The sequence below is a fragment of the Prionailurus viverrinus genome, chromosome C1 (assembly GCF_022837055.1).
Source record: "Prionailurus viverrinus isolate Anna chromosome C1, UM_Priviv_1.0, whole genome shotgun sequence".
NCBI classification, from domain to species: domain Eukaryota; kingdom Metazoa; phylum Chordata; class Mammalia; order Carnivora; family Felidae; genus Prionailurus; species Prionailurus viverrinus.
Genome location: NC_062568.1, coordinates 55,556,852 through 55,574,651, shown reverse-complemented (window position 1 = coordinate 55,574,651; position 17,800 = coordinate 55,556,852). Strand labels below are relative to the sequence as shown.

Here is a 17,800-nt window from a genome sequence, read left to right as displayed (position 1 = left end):
GTTTTTATAAATGTTTAAATTGTGTTCACTTCAACTTAGTTTTATTTTTTATTTTCCCTCAAAGAATGACTCAGGGGGCGCCTGGGTGGCGCAGTCGGTTAAGCGTCCGACTTCAGCCAGGTCACGATCTCGCGGTCTGTGAGTTCGAGCCCCGCGTCGGGCTCTGGGCTGATGGCTCAGAGCCTGGAGCCTGTTTCCGATTCTGTGTCTCCCTCTCTCTCTCTGCCCCTTCCCCATTCATGCTCTGTCTCTCTCTGTCCCAAAAATAAATAAACGTTGAAAAAAAAAATTAAAAAAAAAAAAAAAAAAGAATGACTCAGAAATACCCACAGAATGTGCCATCTGTTTTCTTGAAAATCTTTAACAAGCATGTAGTGATCAATCCCAAGCCCCATGTGGGGCTATGAAAATAAATAAAGCATGGTCCCCTCCTTCAGGGAGTTAGAGCCAGTGTGAACACATAAGTACATAAGTACAAGTCATGGGACCTGTGGTCGGGAGAGCGTGGCATGAGGACGTGAGCTTAGGAGCTCTTCAGGCTTGAGTTACGGTCACAACTCTGCCACATACTAACCGTGTGAAGGTGCACAGGTCAGTTACTTCTCTGTTTCCATCTACAGTGGAAATAATAGCAGTGTCTTACCCCAGGGGGCTTCCAGAAGGATTAATGAAATGATTTATTCCAAGTGGTTAGCCAGTGCTGGCGCCCGATATGTACTTTCAGGAGACTCATGGGAGACACATTCTGTGCAGTTCTTGGGGAGAGGGGGAGGGGTTCAGAGCAGACTTCACAGAAGAAGAAATGCCTGTGTCCACTCTTGATGGAAAGTAGATGTTACTCAGGTGGAAGGGAAAGAATATTCCAGGCCAAGAGCATTGCATAAATAAAGGAACAGAGATCCAGAATTTTCTCTTTTGAGGCTAATTTCATCAGATCTAAAATAAAAACTTTCCATTATTTTAAACACTGTACTTTGTAGTATCCCTTTCAAAGTCATCAAGACCTGGTTTCCAAGCTCCAGGTATTTCAGGGTCCCAAGCAAACACACTTTTATCCCTAAAACTTGGTCTATTTTAGAAGTGTGAATGGGGATTCACTTTGAATTTCCCCCTAGTTGTACTTCCCAATAAAAATGACAGATCCAGGTTGCTGATATCTTTGGAACCTATTGTTCACTCTAATCTCCAACTCCTTTTCTTCTGTAATTGCCCAGGCAGTGCTCCCTTATTTCTGTGGTTCTCCTTTGTTTCTCCCCAAGCCCCCACCCCTGCCCTCCACACACCCTTCTTTCAAATGAATCACTCTGCAGTGTTGCCTATTGAATTTTGTCCTTTAACTTTTTCATTTGTCAAGGCCACTTTAAATTTTATTCCACTTCTCCTAAGGGCCAGCCACCCCCACCCAATTGGGTATCATTGTCAAATTTAGTAAGAATGCTTTTGAGCATTAATAAGCATGTTAAATCCAGCAGCATTCAGCAAAGCATCTAATCTTGTGGCATTTAATTTGTTTGTGCTAATTTATTTGCATATGTGATAAAATTATCCCATCCAGACATGAAAAAACTACTTAGGAAAACATACCATGGAAATACTGGGTAAAACAAGTGCTAAGTCACTAAATTCATGTCTGTGATGCTTTTCACTCACTTGTAACATGAGGGAAAAGGAAGGTGATAATTTTCTATCCCAGAAGACATGAATATGACTGAATTAATACCTGTTCATTGTTATAGTCTGTGTCCCCAGAAATGCGTCAGTTTCTGTCCTTGACGCTTAACAGGGGCGACACTAAACAAGTAAGTTACTTACTTCCCTGAGCTACAGTTTTCTCATCAACAAAATGGCGATCCCTTACCTATCAGAGTAAAAGGATTATTGGGAGATCAAATAAGATAAGGCATGGGAAAATTCCAAAACTCCATACAGCTCAAATTTAGAACTTATTAAACCTTCCTGGTGCTTAATTCTAAACAAGATCACACCCCTGTCTGTAGCCTCAACCCCAGGCCATCTCTCCAACCTGGATAGGGGATCACTGAGGTTGGCCAGTGGGTTCGATTTAAGTGGAGATTGGTTCTGGGGAAGCCATATAGAGGTTCTCTTGAATCCTGTTAGGACTTGGTCCAGTTCTCTGTTCTAGGAAGACTGCAGGATGCCAAATGGAAAGTCGTTCATCTTAATGTCCATGTAATTTGGCTCAGCCAGGAGAATGAAAAATTCCCATGTCATACCAAGTGCTCACTCAGTGCTGTAATTTGATAGCCCAGTTCCAAACAAAGTGAGGAAACCACACCCAGAGTTGACTACAAAGATGGACCAGGATAGAATAAGAACAGGAACATGAAGATAAGCTGGAGAAGGGGCCTGGCTTGTTTGGGGGCACAGCAGAACATTATGGATGTTTTCACGGCAGTCTACCCTGGACCTTCTAGTTTTAGGGTATGTGAGATTTTTAAATATATGTTTAACCAATTCTCCTAAAAGTGTCAAAGCATTGCAATGTACAACCGCCTACTAAAAGAATTTGTAACATAAATGCAAAAATAGCTATGTCATTCAACAAGAAATTCTTTTAAGTGACTGAAACAGGTAATAGTGGGCCTTCCCGCCCCTCTCCTTCCTTTATGGTTTCTATTTTCTTTTCTCTCTTTGGTGTGTGGTTTATTCAGAAAAACACTTGGGCTCCCTCTGGTGGCCATCCCCGTGTTTCTGCATGTCTAATCTTAAAGCTGAAGTTTCAGTTACATGGCACGAAATGCTTGCATGAAAGTGGAAGTGGAAATATTAATAGTAAATGTTATTTTCTTTTGTAAAATACCTACTACTTGGAAACTTTCAAATTAGACAGAATATCCATCTCATTCGTTCCTCTATTTATGTCTTCTAATCTAATATGTTGATATTTGACTTTCCTGAAAGAAGGGGTATCTGGTTTGCAAGTCCATAGAAAGATACTGAGTTCCAATCCTGTAAATCAAACAGATTTTCCCAAGAAGTGATTCTATGAATCAGCAAATTTTTATAGAATGTTTACTGTGTATTATACCAGAGTTAGGCATTACGAGAAACAATTTGCTAGTCACCATTTTTAAAAACTGTAAACACGCTCTTCTTTAACGATTAGCAATATTATGTTATTTCTTTTCCTCCTTTAAATCATGTTCCTGCTCTATTTCCCCCACAGAATTTATTGTAATGTATTTTTTCCAGAACAAATTACCTTTTAATTGTGTCAATGCATTAGTTAACATACAGAGTCAACAGCAAAAACAAAGGCTCAAACATAACAGTGTCTTAAAATAGAAGATAATTTTTCTTCATGTTGACTGTTCAAATGTAACCTGTCCAGGGTTAAATGGCACCTCCATGTTGTGATGCATTTTTGATTGAAAGTTTCTTCTTGATTACCCTTTTATACTTTCATGTATCAAAAAGAAGTATGTAAATTTTAATTTTTCTTATGACTATAGCTGTCTGTGAAAATTTTTCTTCTGGCCTGAGTTATGACAGTAGTAGTACACAACTGTCAAAGTAAAATAAATATTTTATAGATTTTTATAAACAATTACTAAATATTAAAGTAAATTATTATTGGAAATGCTTCATTGAATGCCTTGGATGCTTTCTAAAAATGAATTCGTTATATATCTGCAATGGGTTTAACATCAATTCTGTTCTTCTTCTTAGATATTATATGGGTAAGTGCTGTGAAATCTCATTCACACAAACCAGCAGATGAGAAGGAAATAGTTTTAAATAGCAAGGTCATTGAATTCTTTGACTCCTAGGCAGCTAGTGTGGTACCTCCTGGAGAGAGAGTGACGATGGTGTGCTTGCAGGAGAGGTGTGGGAAGTGTTGCATTCTGGATGGATTTGAAAGTAAGAGTGATGGATGAAATGTGAGGTGAGAGAGTAGGAGAGGAGTTAAAGACGCCTTCAGGGTTTGGGCCCTGACCACATGGAAGTATGCAGTTGCCAACAACTGTAAAAGGGAAAGCTGAGGGTTAGGGGAGTTTGGAGACCTGGTTTGAAGGTCACTGTACTAGAAAGCATCCAGGAATATAATTAGGCTTTTGTACTCTCCCTCTGTCCAGCCGATAGTTAATGATAATAAACATCAGAGAGTGAAAATGAGATTAAATGTTGGGTATTTATACTAAGTAGCAAATGCCTGGGGCATGAATAAAATTAGAATGTGTCTGAAAAAAATAAAAATAATGAGACAAAAATCAGCAAGGATTTTATTAAGTTCATCCCCCCCCACATTACATTTTGTAGATTTTTAAGATAATTTATGTTTGTAAGTAAACTCTGTATACAACTGCAGATATCACCTTTCAAATTAATAAAAGGTTGATTTATGGAATATATCAAGTACAAATAGTAAATGAATCAAGCTAACAAAGCGTTGCTCAATAGACATCCTCAGGGACCTAATTTAATGAATAGGTAGAGGGATGGTTTTTGTAACTGAGCCCACAAATTATTTCTATATGAATCAGTGATTTTAAATGGCTATGGCCTGCTTGAAACAATTTGCTTTCTTAATTAGCTTATAATCATTCTCTTTTATAGTTTCTTATACTACTAAATGGGCTAATAACCCCCTTTTTTAAAATAAATTAATTTTTCCAGCCTAGCCACAAACTTCCAATTAATAAAGTTTGAAGAAAAGAAATAATTCCATAATAGGATGAAAAGTGATCATATTTTATGTAATCCTTTTAAAATCAACTAACATTTATTAAGTGCCTACTATGTGCCATGCAGCCACATGCTTTGGCTCTAGAGATGTCAAGTCCAATAAAACTAATTCTTGACTTCAAAGAGCAAACAGCCTAACAGCCTAAACAGCTTAGGAGGGAAGTAGGTAAACAGATAATTATATCAGAATGCAACTGACAGAGATTGGAGTTAAGTGTTAACGTTGTCTGTGCATTGTAAGAGCCATGTCACTTGAATGCAAAGGATTTCCAAGAAAATGTTGTATTATTCACCCCCCGACATTCTCCCTCTTCATAAGAATGCAGTTACTAAGTTACTGTATAACGCCAGACTACATAAATTACAGGTGACAGAAATCCATATCAGGCCTCCTCAAAAGCAAACAAGAGGGGAAGCTGAAGACTCACATCCCCAGTCCACAGGAAGAGCAGGTGTGGAGCTGGCCCTCTGCTAACAGAAGCCAAAGCCTCTACTTCTTTCTACTTCTCTGCAAGCCTGTAAACATGGCCACCACCAGTCCCTGGTTCTTCCCCAGCAACTACAGTTAGAAAACCTTGGGGAAAGACACTGACTGAGATCTAGTGTGCATAGGGTGGCCCCTTCAGTCCAACTCTAAGCCAGTGTGGGTGAGATACCACTGTGGGCTCAGGTCTGAAGATGGGGAGAAAGTCTGTGCCCTAATGAAGGGGGAACAGGAAATAGTACCTGTTCACTCCTTCTCCTCAGGGAGGCACATTTAGCTGACTGCTAAAAAATCAGTCCCCTTCCTCTGGTGTACTCAGATAACATCATAATGCAATCAATATCTCATTTAGGGTTAGTCTTCATCTCTTGTTTATGAAGAAATAGGACAGAAGACTTATGAGAATAATGTTGACATCACATTTTGCAATGGCTTTGATTGCAATACGCATTGTGCTTTAGAAATTCCATGCATTCCATTCAGTCGGAATCATAGTTTCTTTTTCACTGTCTTAACATGTATGATGTGGAAATTAACAAGATTTGATCTTGTTAGATCTTTTGAGCTACTTAGATGTGGGTTCTGAACCAGTAGATGACATAAGCAATCCTATTTGTCCTAGAATGTTACAGGAATTCTTCTTTTTTATCTATTTGATTTTAAGTCTTTAAACCCAATGAGCCAAATTTACATTCAGATGAATCATTGAAGCTTATATTGTGTGCCCAAAAGGAAATGTTTATGCTAAGAGTCTCAAATGAAGTCTAGTGAGACAGTGAATTTTTTAAATAATGGTTATCTCTTACGGATCATAAATGTAATAATGCTTATGGTGAATATTTGGAAACATAAAAGTATTTTTAAAAATCTCTCATAGATGCCACCACCCAGAGTTCTGTGTGTTTCTGTTTTTAACATATAGAAACAAAATTTAGTTCATACTGCATGTATAGTTTAATATTCTACTTTTTTTCAATCAAGTTTTTTAAAATACTTTTTTATTATTTAATATTGTCTCAGCCATATCTTGTCAAGGCTAGGTTTTTCACACAATCCCCTTCCTGTTTCTGGGATTAATTTTGGTCACTTCGCTGTTGTTCTTCCTTCATTTTTGATGTTCTAAGATTCCCTGTGGTATTATTTCCTTTCTGTCTGAAGAACTTCCTTTAGAAATTCTTGTAGAACAGGTCTGCTGGATATGAATTCTACTGAATTTTCCTTCATCTGAAAATGTCTCTATTTTACCTTAATTCCTAAAGGATATTTTCACTGGACAGAGAATTATGGGTTGGAAGTTTTTCATGTTTCAGCATTGTTTTTATGAACCAATTTGCTACATTATCATTAGCTGAAGACCATTGTTTACAAATCTCCTTTGTTTTTATGTGGTATCCTTTTTCTGTTCCACTATCCCATCCACAATATCACTTTACATTTAGTGACCATGTGTCCTTAGGCTCTTTTTTGGCTACTACAGTTTCGCAGACTTTCCTTGCTTTGATGACTTTGACAGATTTGAGGGATAGTGATCAGGCATTTTAGAGAATGTTCCTCAGTTGTGATTTGTCTGATATTTTTTTTCCAAGATTAGCCTCAGATTATGGATTTTGGGGGAAAGACACAAAGTTATAGTCCACTTTCATCACATCACATTAAGAATACATACTATCAGGGCGCCTGGGTGGCTCAGTCGGTTGAGCGTCCGACTTGGTCTCAGGTCATGATCTCACAGATTGTGAGTTCGAGCCCCACGTCAGGCTCTGTACTGACAGCTCGGAGCCTGGAGCCTGCTTCATATTCTGTGTCTCCCCCTCTCTCTGCCCCTCCCCTGCTCATGCTCTGTCTCTCTCTGTCTCAAAAATAAATAAAAACATTTAAAAAAAGAAAAGAATACATACTATCAATATGATTTACCATTGACTATGATTACCTAGCTAAGGTAGTATTTTCAAATTTTCTCAACGTAAAGGCACTCTTCCCTCACCCCTCTTTCCATACTGAACTCTTCAGAAGGTAGTCACTATGCATAGCTCACACTGTAGTATAAGGAGTCAACATTGACATTATGTCAACAATTCAAGCATGCTATGCCAGCCTCTGTTCTCAGCACTGGGGAATAAAACAGAGATGACCTTCCCTCTGGTAAAAAAAAAAAAAAAAAAAAAAAAAAACCAGAAAGTCAAGAAGTTATTACAACTAAAAGGAAGTACAAGATGCCCTAAAGAAGCACGGTCTGATAAAAAATATAATGCTGGTCACACGTGTAATTTAAAATGTTCTAACAGCCACATTTTCAAAAGTAAAAATAAACAGGTGAAATTAGTTTTAATAATATATTTTGTTTAGCCCAAGGTACTTGAAAGATTCCCTTTTCAACATGTAACCAATGTAAAACATTATTACCAAAATATTTTACACTCCTTTTCTTGTATCTGCTCTTCAAACTTAAGCAAGTACTGCACACTCACACCTGGATCCAGACTAGTCACATTTCAAGGGCTCAGTGGTCACATGTGGGAGCAGCTACAAGCTCTGGAAGCACCTAATAGAGGGCCTGGCACATCTTCCTGAGACTGAAGGTGAGGAAGTCAGGAAAAGGGAAGAGAATGCAGGTTAAAGGCAGAGGGAACAGATTGCACAAAACCTCCAGAACGGAAGAGTTTGGTGTTTTTGAGGGACTGGAAAACATTCCGAGCAATTGGAGCAAGGGGGAGAATGGTGGAAACGAGGCTGGAGAGGTAGGCAAGGGGTGAAATTAGGAAGAGGCTTTTAGACAGCATTGAGAAGTCTGGATTTGTTTCAAGAAGAAAGGGGAACCGTTGAAGGGTTTTAAATAGAAAAGGACGTGATCAAGATGGGCTCTTTTTAAAAATCGCCGTTACTTCACAAGGAAGATGGCCAAGGACATTTTCTGCAGCAGGCAGTATAGGGTAGTGGCTAACCAGAGGGTTCATGTGCCAGACTTGCCACCTGCCAGCCATATGACCCTGAGTCTCAGTTTCATTATCTGTGAAATGGGAATAAGAGTACCTTCTTTAAGGATCGTTGTGAGTATTCAGTAAGATAATTCACGTGACTGACTTATTTCACCCATAATACTCTCTAGCTCCTTCCATGTGTTGCAATAAGCAAGATTTCCTAAGTCAGTCAGAGAAAGACAAATGCCATATGATTTCACTCATATGTGGGATTTAACAAACTAAACAAATGAGCAAAGGGGGGAAAAAGAGAGAGAGACCAAGAAACAAGACTCTTAACTATAGAGAAAAAACTGAGGGGTACCAGGGGGGACGTGGAAAGGGGAATTGGTAAAAACTTAAAAAACTTACTATTATAGGGGCGCCTGGGTGGCTCAGTCGGTTAGGCGGCCGACTTCGGCTCAGGTCATGATCTCGCGGTCCGTGAGTTCGAGCCCCGCGTCAGGCTCTGGGCTGACGGCCCAGAGCCTGGAGCCTGCTTCCGATTCTGTGTCTCCCTCTCTCTCTGCCCCTCCCCCGTTCATGCTCTGTCTCTCTCTGTCTCAAAAATAAATAAACGTTTAAAAAAAAAAAGAAAAGAGAAAAATCCTTACTATTATATATTATATGACCTCCCCCCCACCACCAAAAGATAATTCATGTGAAACACTTAGCACATAGCACTCAATAAATATTTGTTCTTATTCTCCCCTTAGATTGGAACAGTCTCTTATAGGATGAATCCACAAACCTTCCTTCTTCCTCTTCTTTTCTGTATTCCTATTCTGGAAGGCCCTAAGCAGATGAGATGAGAAAAGAATGGAGCCCTATCCCACAACCCCAAATCAGATAAGAAAACCACTTTCATGATCTCCCCTTCACCCCGGTTTATGATTACATTTATATCCTGAGACCAGTTTTCATATGAATTATATAGTCTCAGAGTTTTCTCTGCTCTGTATCTTTCTAAAGATTCCCATGGGCTCCTTATTTAAAAAAAAAAATTAATGTTTATTTATTTATTTTTGAGAGAGAGAGAGAGAGAGAGAGAGAGATCAGGGGAGGGGTGGAAAGAGAAGGAGACAGAATCCCAAGCAGGCTCCACAATGTTGGCACAGGGCCAGATATAGGGCTTGAACCCACGAATTACGAGATCATGACCTGATCTGAAACCGAGCTGGACACTTAACCGACTGAGCCACCCAGGTACCCCTCATGGGCTTCTTCTTTAAAAATTTTCTAAGATCACTGAGGTTTAAACTCCTAATGATAGTTAGAAGTAGTTTTCAAAATGGCTATCTAAGTAAGAAAAAGCAATGATATTACCAACTAATAACTAACAGATCAATAATTTATGGTGTTTTCAGGCATACTGAACCACCCAGGGCATTTTACTTACAAAGTTTTGAAATAAGATAATTTAGTACAAAATTAAATCACATGGAGATTGTTTCCCTCACTTCTAGCTAAGACATGTGAACAGCTGAGGCTGTCCCCTCCCTCTGTCCCTCCCTCCTTCCTTCCCTCCTTCCCTCCCTCCCTCCCTCTTTTCTTCCTTCCCTCCCTCCTTCCATCCCTCCTTCCCTCCTTCCCTTCCCTCCTTCCCTTCCTTCCTTCCCTCCCTCCTTCCTTCCCTCCTTCCCTCCCTCCCTCCTTCCTTCCCTCCCTCCTTTCTTCCTTCCTTCCCTCCCTCCTTTCTTCCTTCCCTCCCTCCCTCCCTCCTTCCCTCCCTCCCTCCCTCCCTCCTTCCTTCCTTCCTTCCCTCCCTCCCTCCTTCCTTCCTTCCCTCCCTCCTTCCCTTCCTTCCTTCCCTCCTTCCCTTTCTTTTCTTCCTTCCTTCCTTCCTTCCTTCCTTCCTTCCTTCCTTCCTTCCCTCCTTTCCCTCCCTCCCTCCTTCCCTCCCTCCCTCCCTCCTTCCTTCCTTCCTTCCCTCCCTCCATCCTTCCTTCCTTCCTCCCTCCTTCCCTTTCTTCCTTCCCTCCCTCCTTCCCTTCCTTCCTTCCTTCCCTCCCTCCTTCCTGCCTTCCTTCCCTCCCTCCCTCTCTCCGTCCCTCTTTCCTTCCTTCCTTCCTTCCTTCCTTCCTTCCTTCCTTCCTTCCTTCCAGTAATGGAGTCCTCTCTTACTGTCTTGGGTGGATGCCCAGAGCAGGTCTGTGTTCACCTTACAGCCAGTCATGACTACCTTCCCACATTAGGCGGTTCTGTTTCATAGCTGCAAAAATAACCCTTCCAGAATCTGGAGCCTCATGTACTGGTGGCAGATGGGAATGAGACACTTGGTGTTTTCTCTAGAAACAGCCTGTAAATCAGCAAATCTTTTAATCATTAACCCCAGTCTGGCTGAAAGCTTTAATCAAGGGGCTTCAATAGCTTTGCTGTATATGCACCGGAACATTTCACCTTCCAAGAGACCCTGTGAAAATAAGTCCACAGAGGGAGCTGTAATTCTCATCTTACTTAAAAAGGAAAAAAAAAAAAAATCATGTCCACAGTTTAAGTTTCTAGTCAATAAAAGAACAATAACATTTGATTCCTTCTCATTGTACTCGCAGATGTTTCAAGTATTTCTAAAGCCTTTCAAATTACTTTGAATAAAAAGCTGCCGACCCTGAGGTAGAAATGCCAGGTTTCTAAAGTATGATTAAGGCTCCATAAGCTTATTATTTCTCCAGTAATAGTAAGGCTTTAAAATTTGGGTTTCTTCTTCTTCTATATACTCCAGAAAATTAGAAAAATACAGAAAGGGAGAGGAAGAAAACTATGAGTGTAATCAAATTTTATTTCATAGATCACGTTTCATATATCACTCTACTTATTTCTTTGGCCTTTTAAGATACACAGTTTGCGTATCTCATGACACCAGCATCTGCACTAGTGCCACTTGATGATTAAAAGAGAAAAAGAGGGGCGCCTGGGTGGCGCAGTCGGTTAAGCGTCCGACTTCAGCCAGGTCACGATCTCGCGGTCCGTGAGTTTGAGCCCCGCGTCAGGCTCTGGGCTGATGGCTCAGAGCCTGGAGCCTGTTTCCGATTCTGTGTCTCCCTCTCTCTCTGCCCCTCCCCCGTTCATGCTCTGTCTCTCTCTGTCCCAAAAATAAATTAAAAACATTGAAAAAAAAAATTTTAAAAAATAAAAGAGAAAAAGAAAGAAGACTGTGTTTAGGGGCCCTGGTGTAGAAGCCAGCTGTGAAATGAACTGGGATCTTAAGGTAGTATATATGCTTTCCTGCCTTGTTTTCACACTTTGTATGATACGCTCTCTCGGACTTTGATATTTTTTGTTTTGATGAGCTTTGTAAAGGCTCAAAAGGTTTCTTGAAAACATTAATAGGTTTTTGCTATTCCAGGAATTTTATATGACGTAAATCAAATGCTACTATCAGGTTCCCGAGCCCGTACAGGTTATCGAAATCATTTGTGTGTTCCTGTCCTGTATGGGTACTAAAATTGTGCTTATTATTATAGCTTTAACCTACTGGGTTGCCTGAGACAGACAACGAAGTCTTTTAAAATTTCCAATCAATACAGACAAATACACCTACATGCAGAAGATTGTATAAAAGTCCATTTAGTGGATGATTTTCAATTCATGGACAAAGAAGTCTGTTTTTTCATGGTAATTATTTTACCTTTCCCAATTGGGAGTTACTATGCTATTAAAATAATGGCTTCGGGCATTTTGCAAAGCATGCATTTAAAAGCTAGGAAAATGTATTTGTGTTTTCCTGTTGGAAAGTTTTATCTTAATTAATTTGTTCCACATTAATATTTATTAGTTTTAATACAGAAACCAATGGCTATATTCATTTCCCTAGGACAATCTGCTTTCTAGAACTTCCTTGATCTAAAGGAAATACAAGGTCAACTTGAAATTAATGTTTCTCTCTTCCAACCTGAAACACCTTACTTTAGATTTGAACTGAGGAGAAATGTTACTCCCAGGAAGGAAGAAGCAAAAAGAAAATAGTCCATAAATTGATTGCTAACAGCCAATAAGCTTAATCTTTACATATCCAACCCTGAAGAGCAAAACTGGAACTTGAGAAATGAAAAGAGGAAAAATTCTTTCCATTCTTTTCATACCACTGCCAGGGGAAAGCTCCAGAGATTTCTCCATGTATTAAATAAATATTTAATGAATAATCTCTATGAACAAAGCACCACAGGGATTCCAAGATAACAAGGACACAATTTTTTTTGTTATTTATTTATTTATTTATTTATTTATTTATTTATTTACATTTTTTTAGAGAGAGAGGACATGCAGGCACACAAGTGCTAAGGGGAGGGACAGAGAGAGAGAGAATCCCAAGCAGGCTCTGTGTCCAGCACAGAGCCCGAGCCCAGCGCAGGGCTCGATCTCAAGACCCTGAGACCATGACCTGAGCTGAAATCAAGAGTTAGAGGCTTAACCAACTGACCCATGCAGGCACACCACAATTTTTTAGTTTAAGGAGCTCATGCTGTACTTGGAGAAATAGATATGTGCATAACCGTGGCACAAGCCGTGAGATATTTGTAGTCATGGAGACTGAAGAAATGCAGAAGGGCCCAAAGGTCAACTCAGGACACAATGTTGATGTCTATAGAAAATATAGTCCATAGATTCCCTAAAAATCAAGAAATTTAGGAATACTTACACCTGATCCCTAATCTCCCCAGATGGCCATTTAAATTGTTTCATCTAACAGCACTGATTATGAAACTTCAAAGCACAGAGAATGAGAAAAATCACCTGTAGTGGGCTGATATTTTTTAAGTGGTTTCTGTGCCGTCCCCAATTGTATCAGAGTGTGTCTCTAATTAGGCCGATCTCATTTTTAAACATTTTGTAATCCAAATCTAGCATTATAACCAAACAGCATAATTTACCAGAATAATCCCCTTTGGGATTCCTATGAGTCACATTAGCATAGTACAGAGGACATTCTCAAATATCCATTGAATAAACTGATATTTACACAGTTTTTACTGTGAAAAAACTGAATTATAGAACTCAGAATTATAGAACATGGTGGTTCGTTACGTTATATGTCATTATATGTGTGTTAACTATGTTACATAATTTATACTAAATGGGTTTGTAAGAATTTTTGTTTGAAAATACTTCCAAATTTTTAAGAGATAGGAAGTTTGGCTGTTTTTCAGGATAGGTAAGATAGATGCAATTTTGATTATATATTATATAAATAGTTTTTACAAGTTTGGCACCACAGTTAAAACACAACTGTGTGACCCAAACTCTGCCAGTCTTTGCAGAATCCATTTCTTTGGGTGAGGGTAGCAGGGGGAAAGGCTGGGTTTTAGGGTGAGCAGCGACAGAGTTTCTGGGATCCATCATGTACACTTGGTGAGTCTCAGTGATGCCCCATGGCAGAGGCCATGAGGCTGGTCCAAGGGAAACTGCAGTGTGGTTTGGGCCTTGGTCCTGGCTGGCTCATCACTCAGCCTGTCTCTGTAGCTTTTCCAGAGAGTCTGTGAATGTTTTACTGTCCATTAATACATTCCTTCTCTGCCTCATCCACCTACAATAAGGACAGAGACTGAGATACATAGCAAATCCTGAAACTACTTTATGCCATTGATATTTAGATTCATATTGTAAACACTCCTTCATTTTCGAATACTAATTACATAAATATTGAATGCGATTACTTTTCCCCTTAATCCCTGAGGAGGGGAGTATAAGAATTATGCTGGGTTACACCTATGCTTGGAAACCTTATTAAGTGTTTATGTAATGAATTTGGTTGAGATGAATTATTTGTAATTTAGAAGTTTTAAAGTGTGTTATTTGTGAATGTTAAGTATATATTAGTCAAATACTCCTAAAGGCCAAATACATTTCCTTCAATAAATTGTAAGCATTTAATTTTCCTGTAAGGTCCTTGAGTATTTAAAAAAATAAATAAAAATGGTTTGGAAGTTATTCCTTTAACTAGAAAACATACTGATTTATTTGGGTCATATAAATGTTGTTAGGGTGATGACCTTATAGTCGCATCAACTAAACCCAATGTTTAGGAAACACTCACACTTTAGTAAGGGATTATGACATTATGGATTCAAAGGGTGCTGCTGGTAGTCCTCTAATTCCTGGATGCTCAAAGTGTGGATCACAGAGCAGTGATCCACAAAATGAAGATCATTTTGCAGAAATGGACAATTTCAGGTCTCGCCCCAGACCAGTAGAATTAAAATCTATATTTTAGTGAGACCCTCATGTGATTCATACAGACATTAAAATTTGAGCAGCACTGATTTTTTTCCTCATGTTAACAGACACAAAACCCAGCCCATTAAAAAGCCAAAAGCTGGGGGGAAACGGCATAACTTAATAGTCCTCTCTATCAGGAAGTTTCTACTCAATTGCAAGTCATTGAACCCGCTTCTTTACAGCACAGTGGCAAAGGAAACAGTGAGTTTCTTCTCACCACTCCGTCGTATACCTGAACACATAAGGTCCCCTTTACCAACTCCTCGCAAACCCCTCAACTGAACATAAACTGCCCATTGCCAACTCTCACAGAGTTTCCTCTTCACTCACCTACAAACAAAACCTGCTAGAAAGAATGAATCAATGAAGAAATTCTTCCATTCATTCAGTAAATATTTGTTGAGTAGCTGCCAAGAGCCGGGGGTAGAACAGTGAGTAAAACCAAGTTCTTGTCCTTATGGAGCTAACATTACCATGGAGAATTCAGTTCAGAAACAAGTCTATAAAATGCCAAGTACAATAAGCACTATAGGAAGAGGGACAGAGAGTGCCAGATGTGGGGCAGGGATGCATGTGTACTGCTGTAGGATTGGCAGAGTATGACAAGATGGCCCAGGCTCATCTTAGATATTCCTTGCCCCTGGAATCAGCCATTTCTCCCAAGAAGCCTTGATTTCAAAACTCAAGATGTTCATTGCTATTGGTTTGGTCATTGATTTGAAGCCTAACATCGATCTCTCTTCCGCAGTGAAAATTCTGGGTTTTCAAGGACACAGGGATGATAGATTTAGATATCTCATAATTTCTTGTGTGCTTTATGCTTCATCATGCATACAGTAAATTCAGGGTTAACAATGCTACATGTCTGTCAATAAATGATTGTTAAATAAGTTATCTATCATATCTGTACAATGGCATTCCCAAAAGTGCATGTAGAAACACCAGAAAAAGGATGAGGTAGCACTTTATGTTCTGATTTGAAATGATCTCTAAGATACATTAAAAAAGCAAGGTTAGGTCAACGTATATTCCTCTTGTATGGGAGAGGAGTAGGGGACAGAATATATATGTATATTGGCTTGTATATGTCAATTCATTTAGCATCTTCAGCACGAGATACTTTTCCAAAATGTGTGATGAACACTATTCTCTTGCCTTTGGATTGTACCCAGCAAAAGCCTGACCCCCTGGCTTCAGGGAAAGTAGAACTTCAAACATAGCGTTTCTATATTCATTCTATTTTAAACTATTAAATAAATGTTAACTTCCGTATGTACCATGCCCAGATTTAAATTTGAAGTTATAAAAGGAAATGTGAGGGTGTTCTAGTTCTTTGATTAAGAAGCACTAATCCTACAAAAGTTTTGAAAATTGAACACTGTCTCTTGAGTCTTACATTCACTTTCTATTTCCCAAAAGTGCTCAACAAACTATTCCCAAATTTGGAATAGGCAGATTCGCAGTGCTTAATTCTGGCTCTGTGGACAGAATTCTTGTAATGGAAGAGAGGGCAAATGATGAATATGAGGCTGAAATTTGTAGAAAGAGAAAGAAAAGGATATTTAATAATCCATAAGTTTATATTTGCATGAAAATCATAGTTGTGAGGGTTAAACATGTCACAATAGACAGTGACTGCTGTGGAATATTACAGTTGGCTTATTTTGCATCTCTTAGCCCCTATTCCTGAAATAAAGATTTACTAGTAATATGTTGCTATTATCATTATATGAATATCTGAGCCTAATCAGGCCAATTCATAAGGGGAAAAAAATGAACGAGTTTCTGTCTGACCTCAAATAGAACAATTCCAACTGATAAAAATGGGTGCCTCTCCAGAAAGTTAGCATCTTATTTTTGCGTCTAAATATCTGGCTTAGGGGTATCTAATAGACATTTAGACACACCTCCTGGAAAGCAAACACTCAAAAGATCCTATATGTGAAAAGAAAGATTAGTAGCTAATTGAGGTTCTCTCCCACAACTAGAAGAAATCAGAAGCAATCTTTATTGTAGATTAGGGCTTGACAGAATCTTTCTAAAAACATGTCATCTTGCCGCATTGCATTAGAATATGCTGGAGAGAAGTTTGAACCATTTGCTAGCACCTGCTAGAGAAGCAGACTTCCCACACCAGAAGCTTCTGGGCAACCTTTTCCTGTAGGCACTTCTTTGTTCCAGTTTCATGGACTCACCACGCAGCCTTCAGTACACTTTAAGTCTCTTCTGATCTATAAGCCTGACCAAACAGACTACAACCTATGGCTAAAAACTACAGACTTCAGTTCCCACAACTTAAAAGCCACTTTCTAAAAATATGAACTTGTATATTGATTTGGTTGGATTGAGGAGTCTCAACTCAGTGACATGAAATAATCCCCTCTCTCCAATAATCACTCTTAACCACATTGAGTTGAATACTTTCTTTCTCACTGATACATGGCAACCATAAAAATACCTCAGTCTTAATCCATAAATGTTTTTGTTTCTTTGGTCCCTAAAGATATATTTCAGTTATTATGGATTAGTCATGTCCATTTTTTATATTAAGAGCTTATATTTTAGGGCAGTTTAAGGTTCATGGAAGAATTGAGGGGAAGGCACAGAGATTTCCCATATACCCTCTGCCTCTACACATGCATAGGCTCCCCCAAAATCAACATCCCCCCTCAGAGGGGTGCATTTGTTACAATGGATGAACCTGCGTTGATACATCATAATCACCCAAAGTCCCTAGCATATATTATGGTTCCCTCTTGATATTGTACATTCTGTGGTTTTGAACCCATAGCTATATATATATGTATAATGACATATACTCATCGTTATGGTATCATACAAAGTATTTTCACTGATCCTTTTTTTTTTCTAAGTAATCTCTGTGCCCAATGTGGGGCTTGTACTCCCAACCTCAAGTTTAAGAGTTGTGTGCTCTAACAGCCAAGCACCCCTGATCTTTTTAACATGGCCTCCATAATTTTGCCTTTCCAGAATGTCATATAGTTGGAATTATATATCATATAACTTTTTCTTAGTTCACTTTCTGTGTATGTGGACATAAGCTTTCAATTTCTTTGGGTAATCACCAAGGAGCATGATTGCTAGATCACATGGTAAGACTATGTTTAGTTTTGTAAGAAAATGCCAAACTTTCAAAGTGGCTACACCATTTTGCATTCCCACCAGCAGTGAATGAGAGTTCCTGTTGCTCCACGTCCTTGCTGGCATTTGGTGTTGTCAGTGTTTTGGATTTTGTCCATTCTAATAGGTATATAGTGGTATCTCATTGTTTTTATTTGCATTTCCCTGATGACATAAGATAGGGAACATCTTTTCTTATGCTTATTTGCTATCTGTATATCTTCTTTAGTGAGGTTTCTGTTAAAGTCTTTGGTACATTTTTAAATCAGGTTGTTTATTTTCTTATGGCTCAGTT

General features: G+C 39.0%; 1 protein-coding gene across 11 annotated transcripts in view; it reads left to right on the top strand.

Moving 5' to 3' along the window:
• The window catches only part of RAPGEF4 (Rap guanine nucleotide exchange factor 4), a 294,734-nt gene that overhangs the window by 177,618 nt on the left and 99,316 nt on the right, over window positions 1-17,800 (top strand). Inside the window, exon 1 of one of the 11 annotated variants that reach the window (XM_047871393.1) lies at window positions 2,396-2,442. The exons of the other annotated variants lie outside the window; for them this stretch is intronic. Coding sequence (XP_047727349.1) covers window positions 2,398-2,442 — 45 coding nt within the window. The 5' untranslated portion in view covers window positions 2,396-2,397. Of the gene's footprint in view, window positions 1-2,395; window positions 2,443-17,800 lie in introns of those variants that run through there. 11 annotated transcript variants of the gene reach the window in all.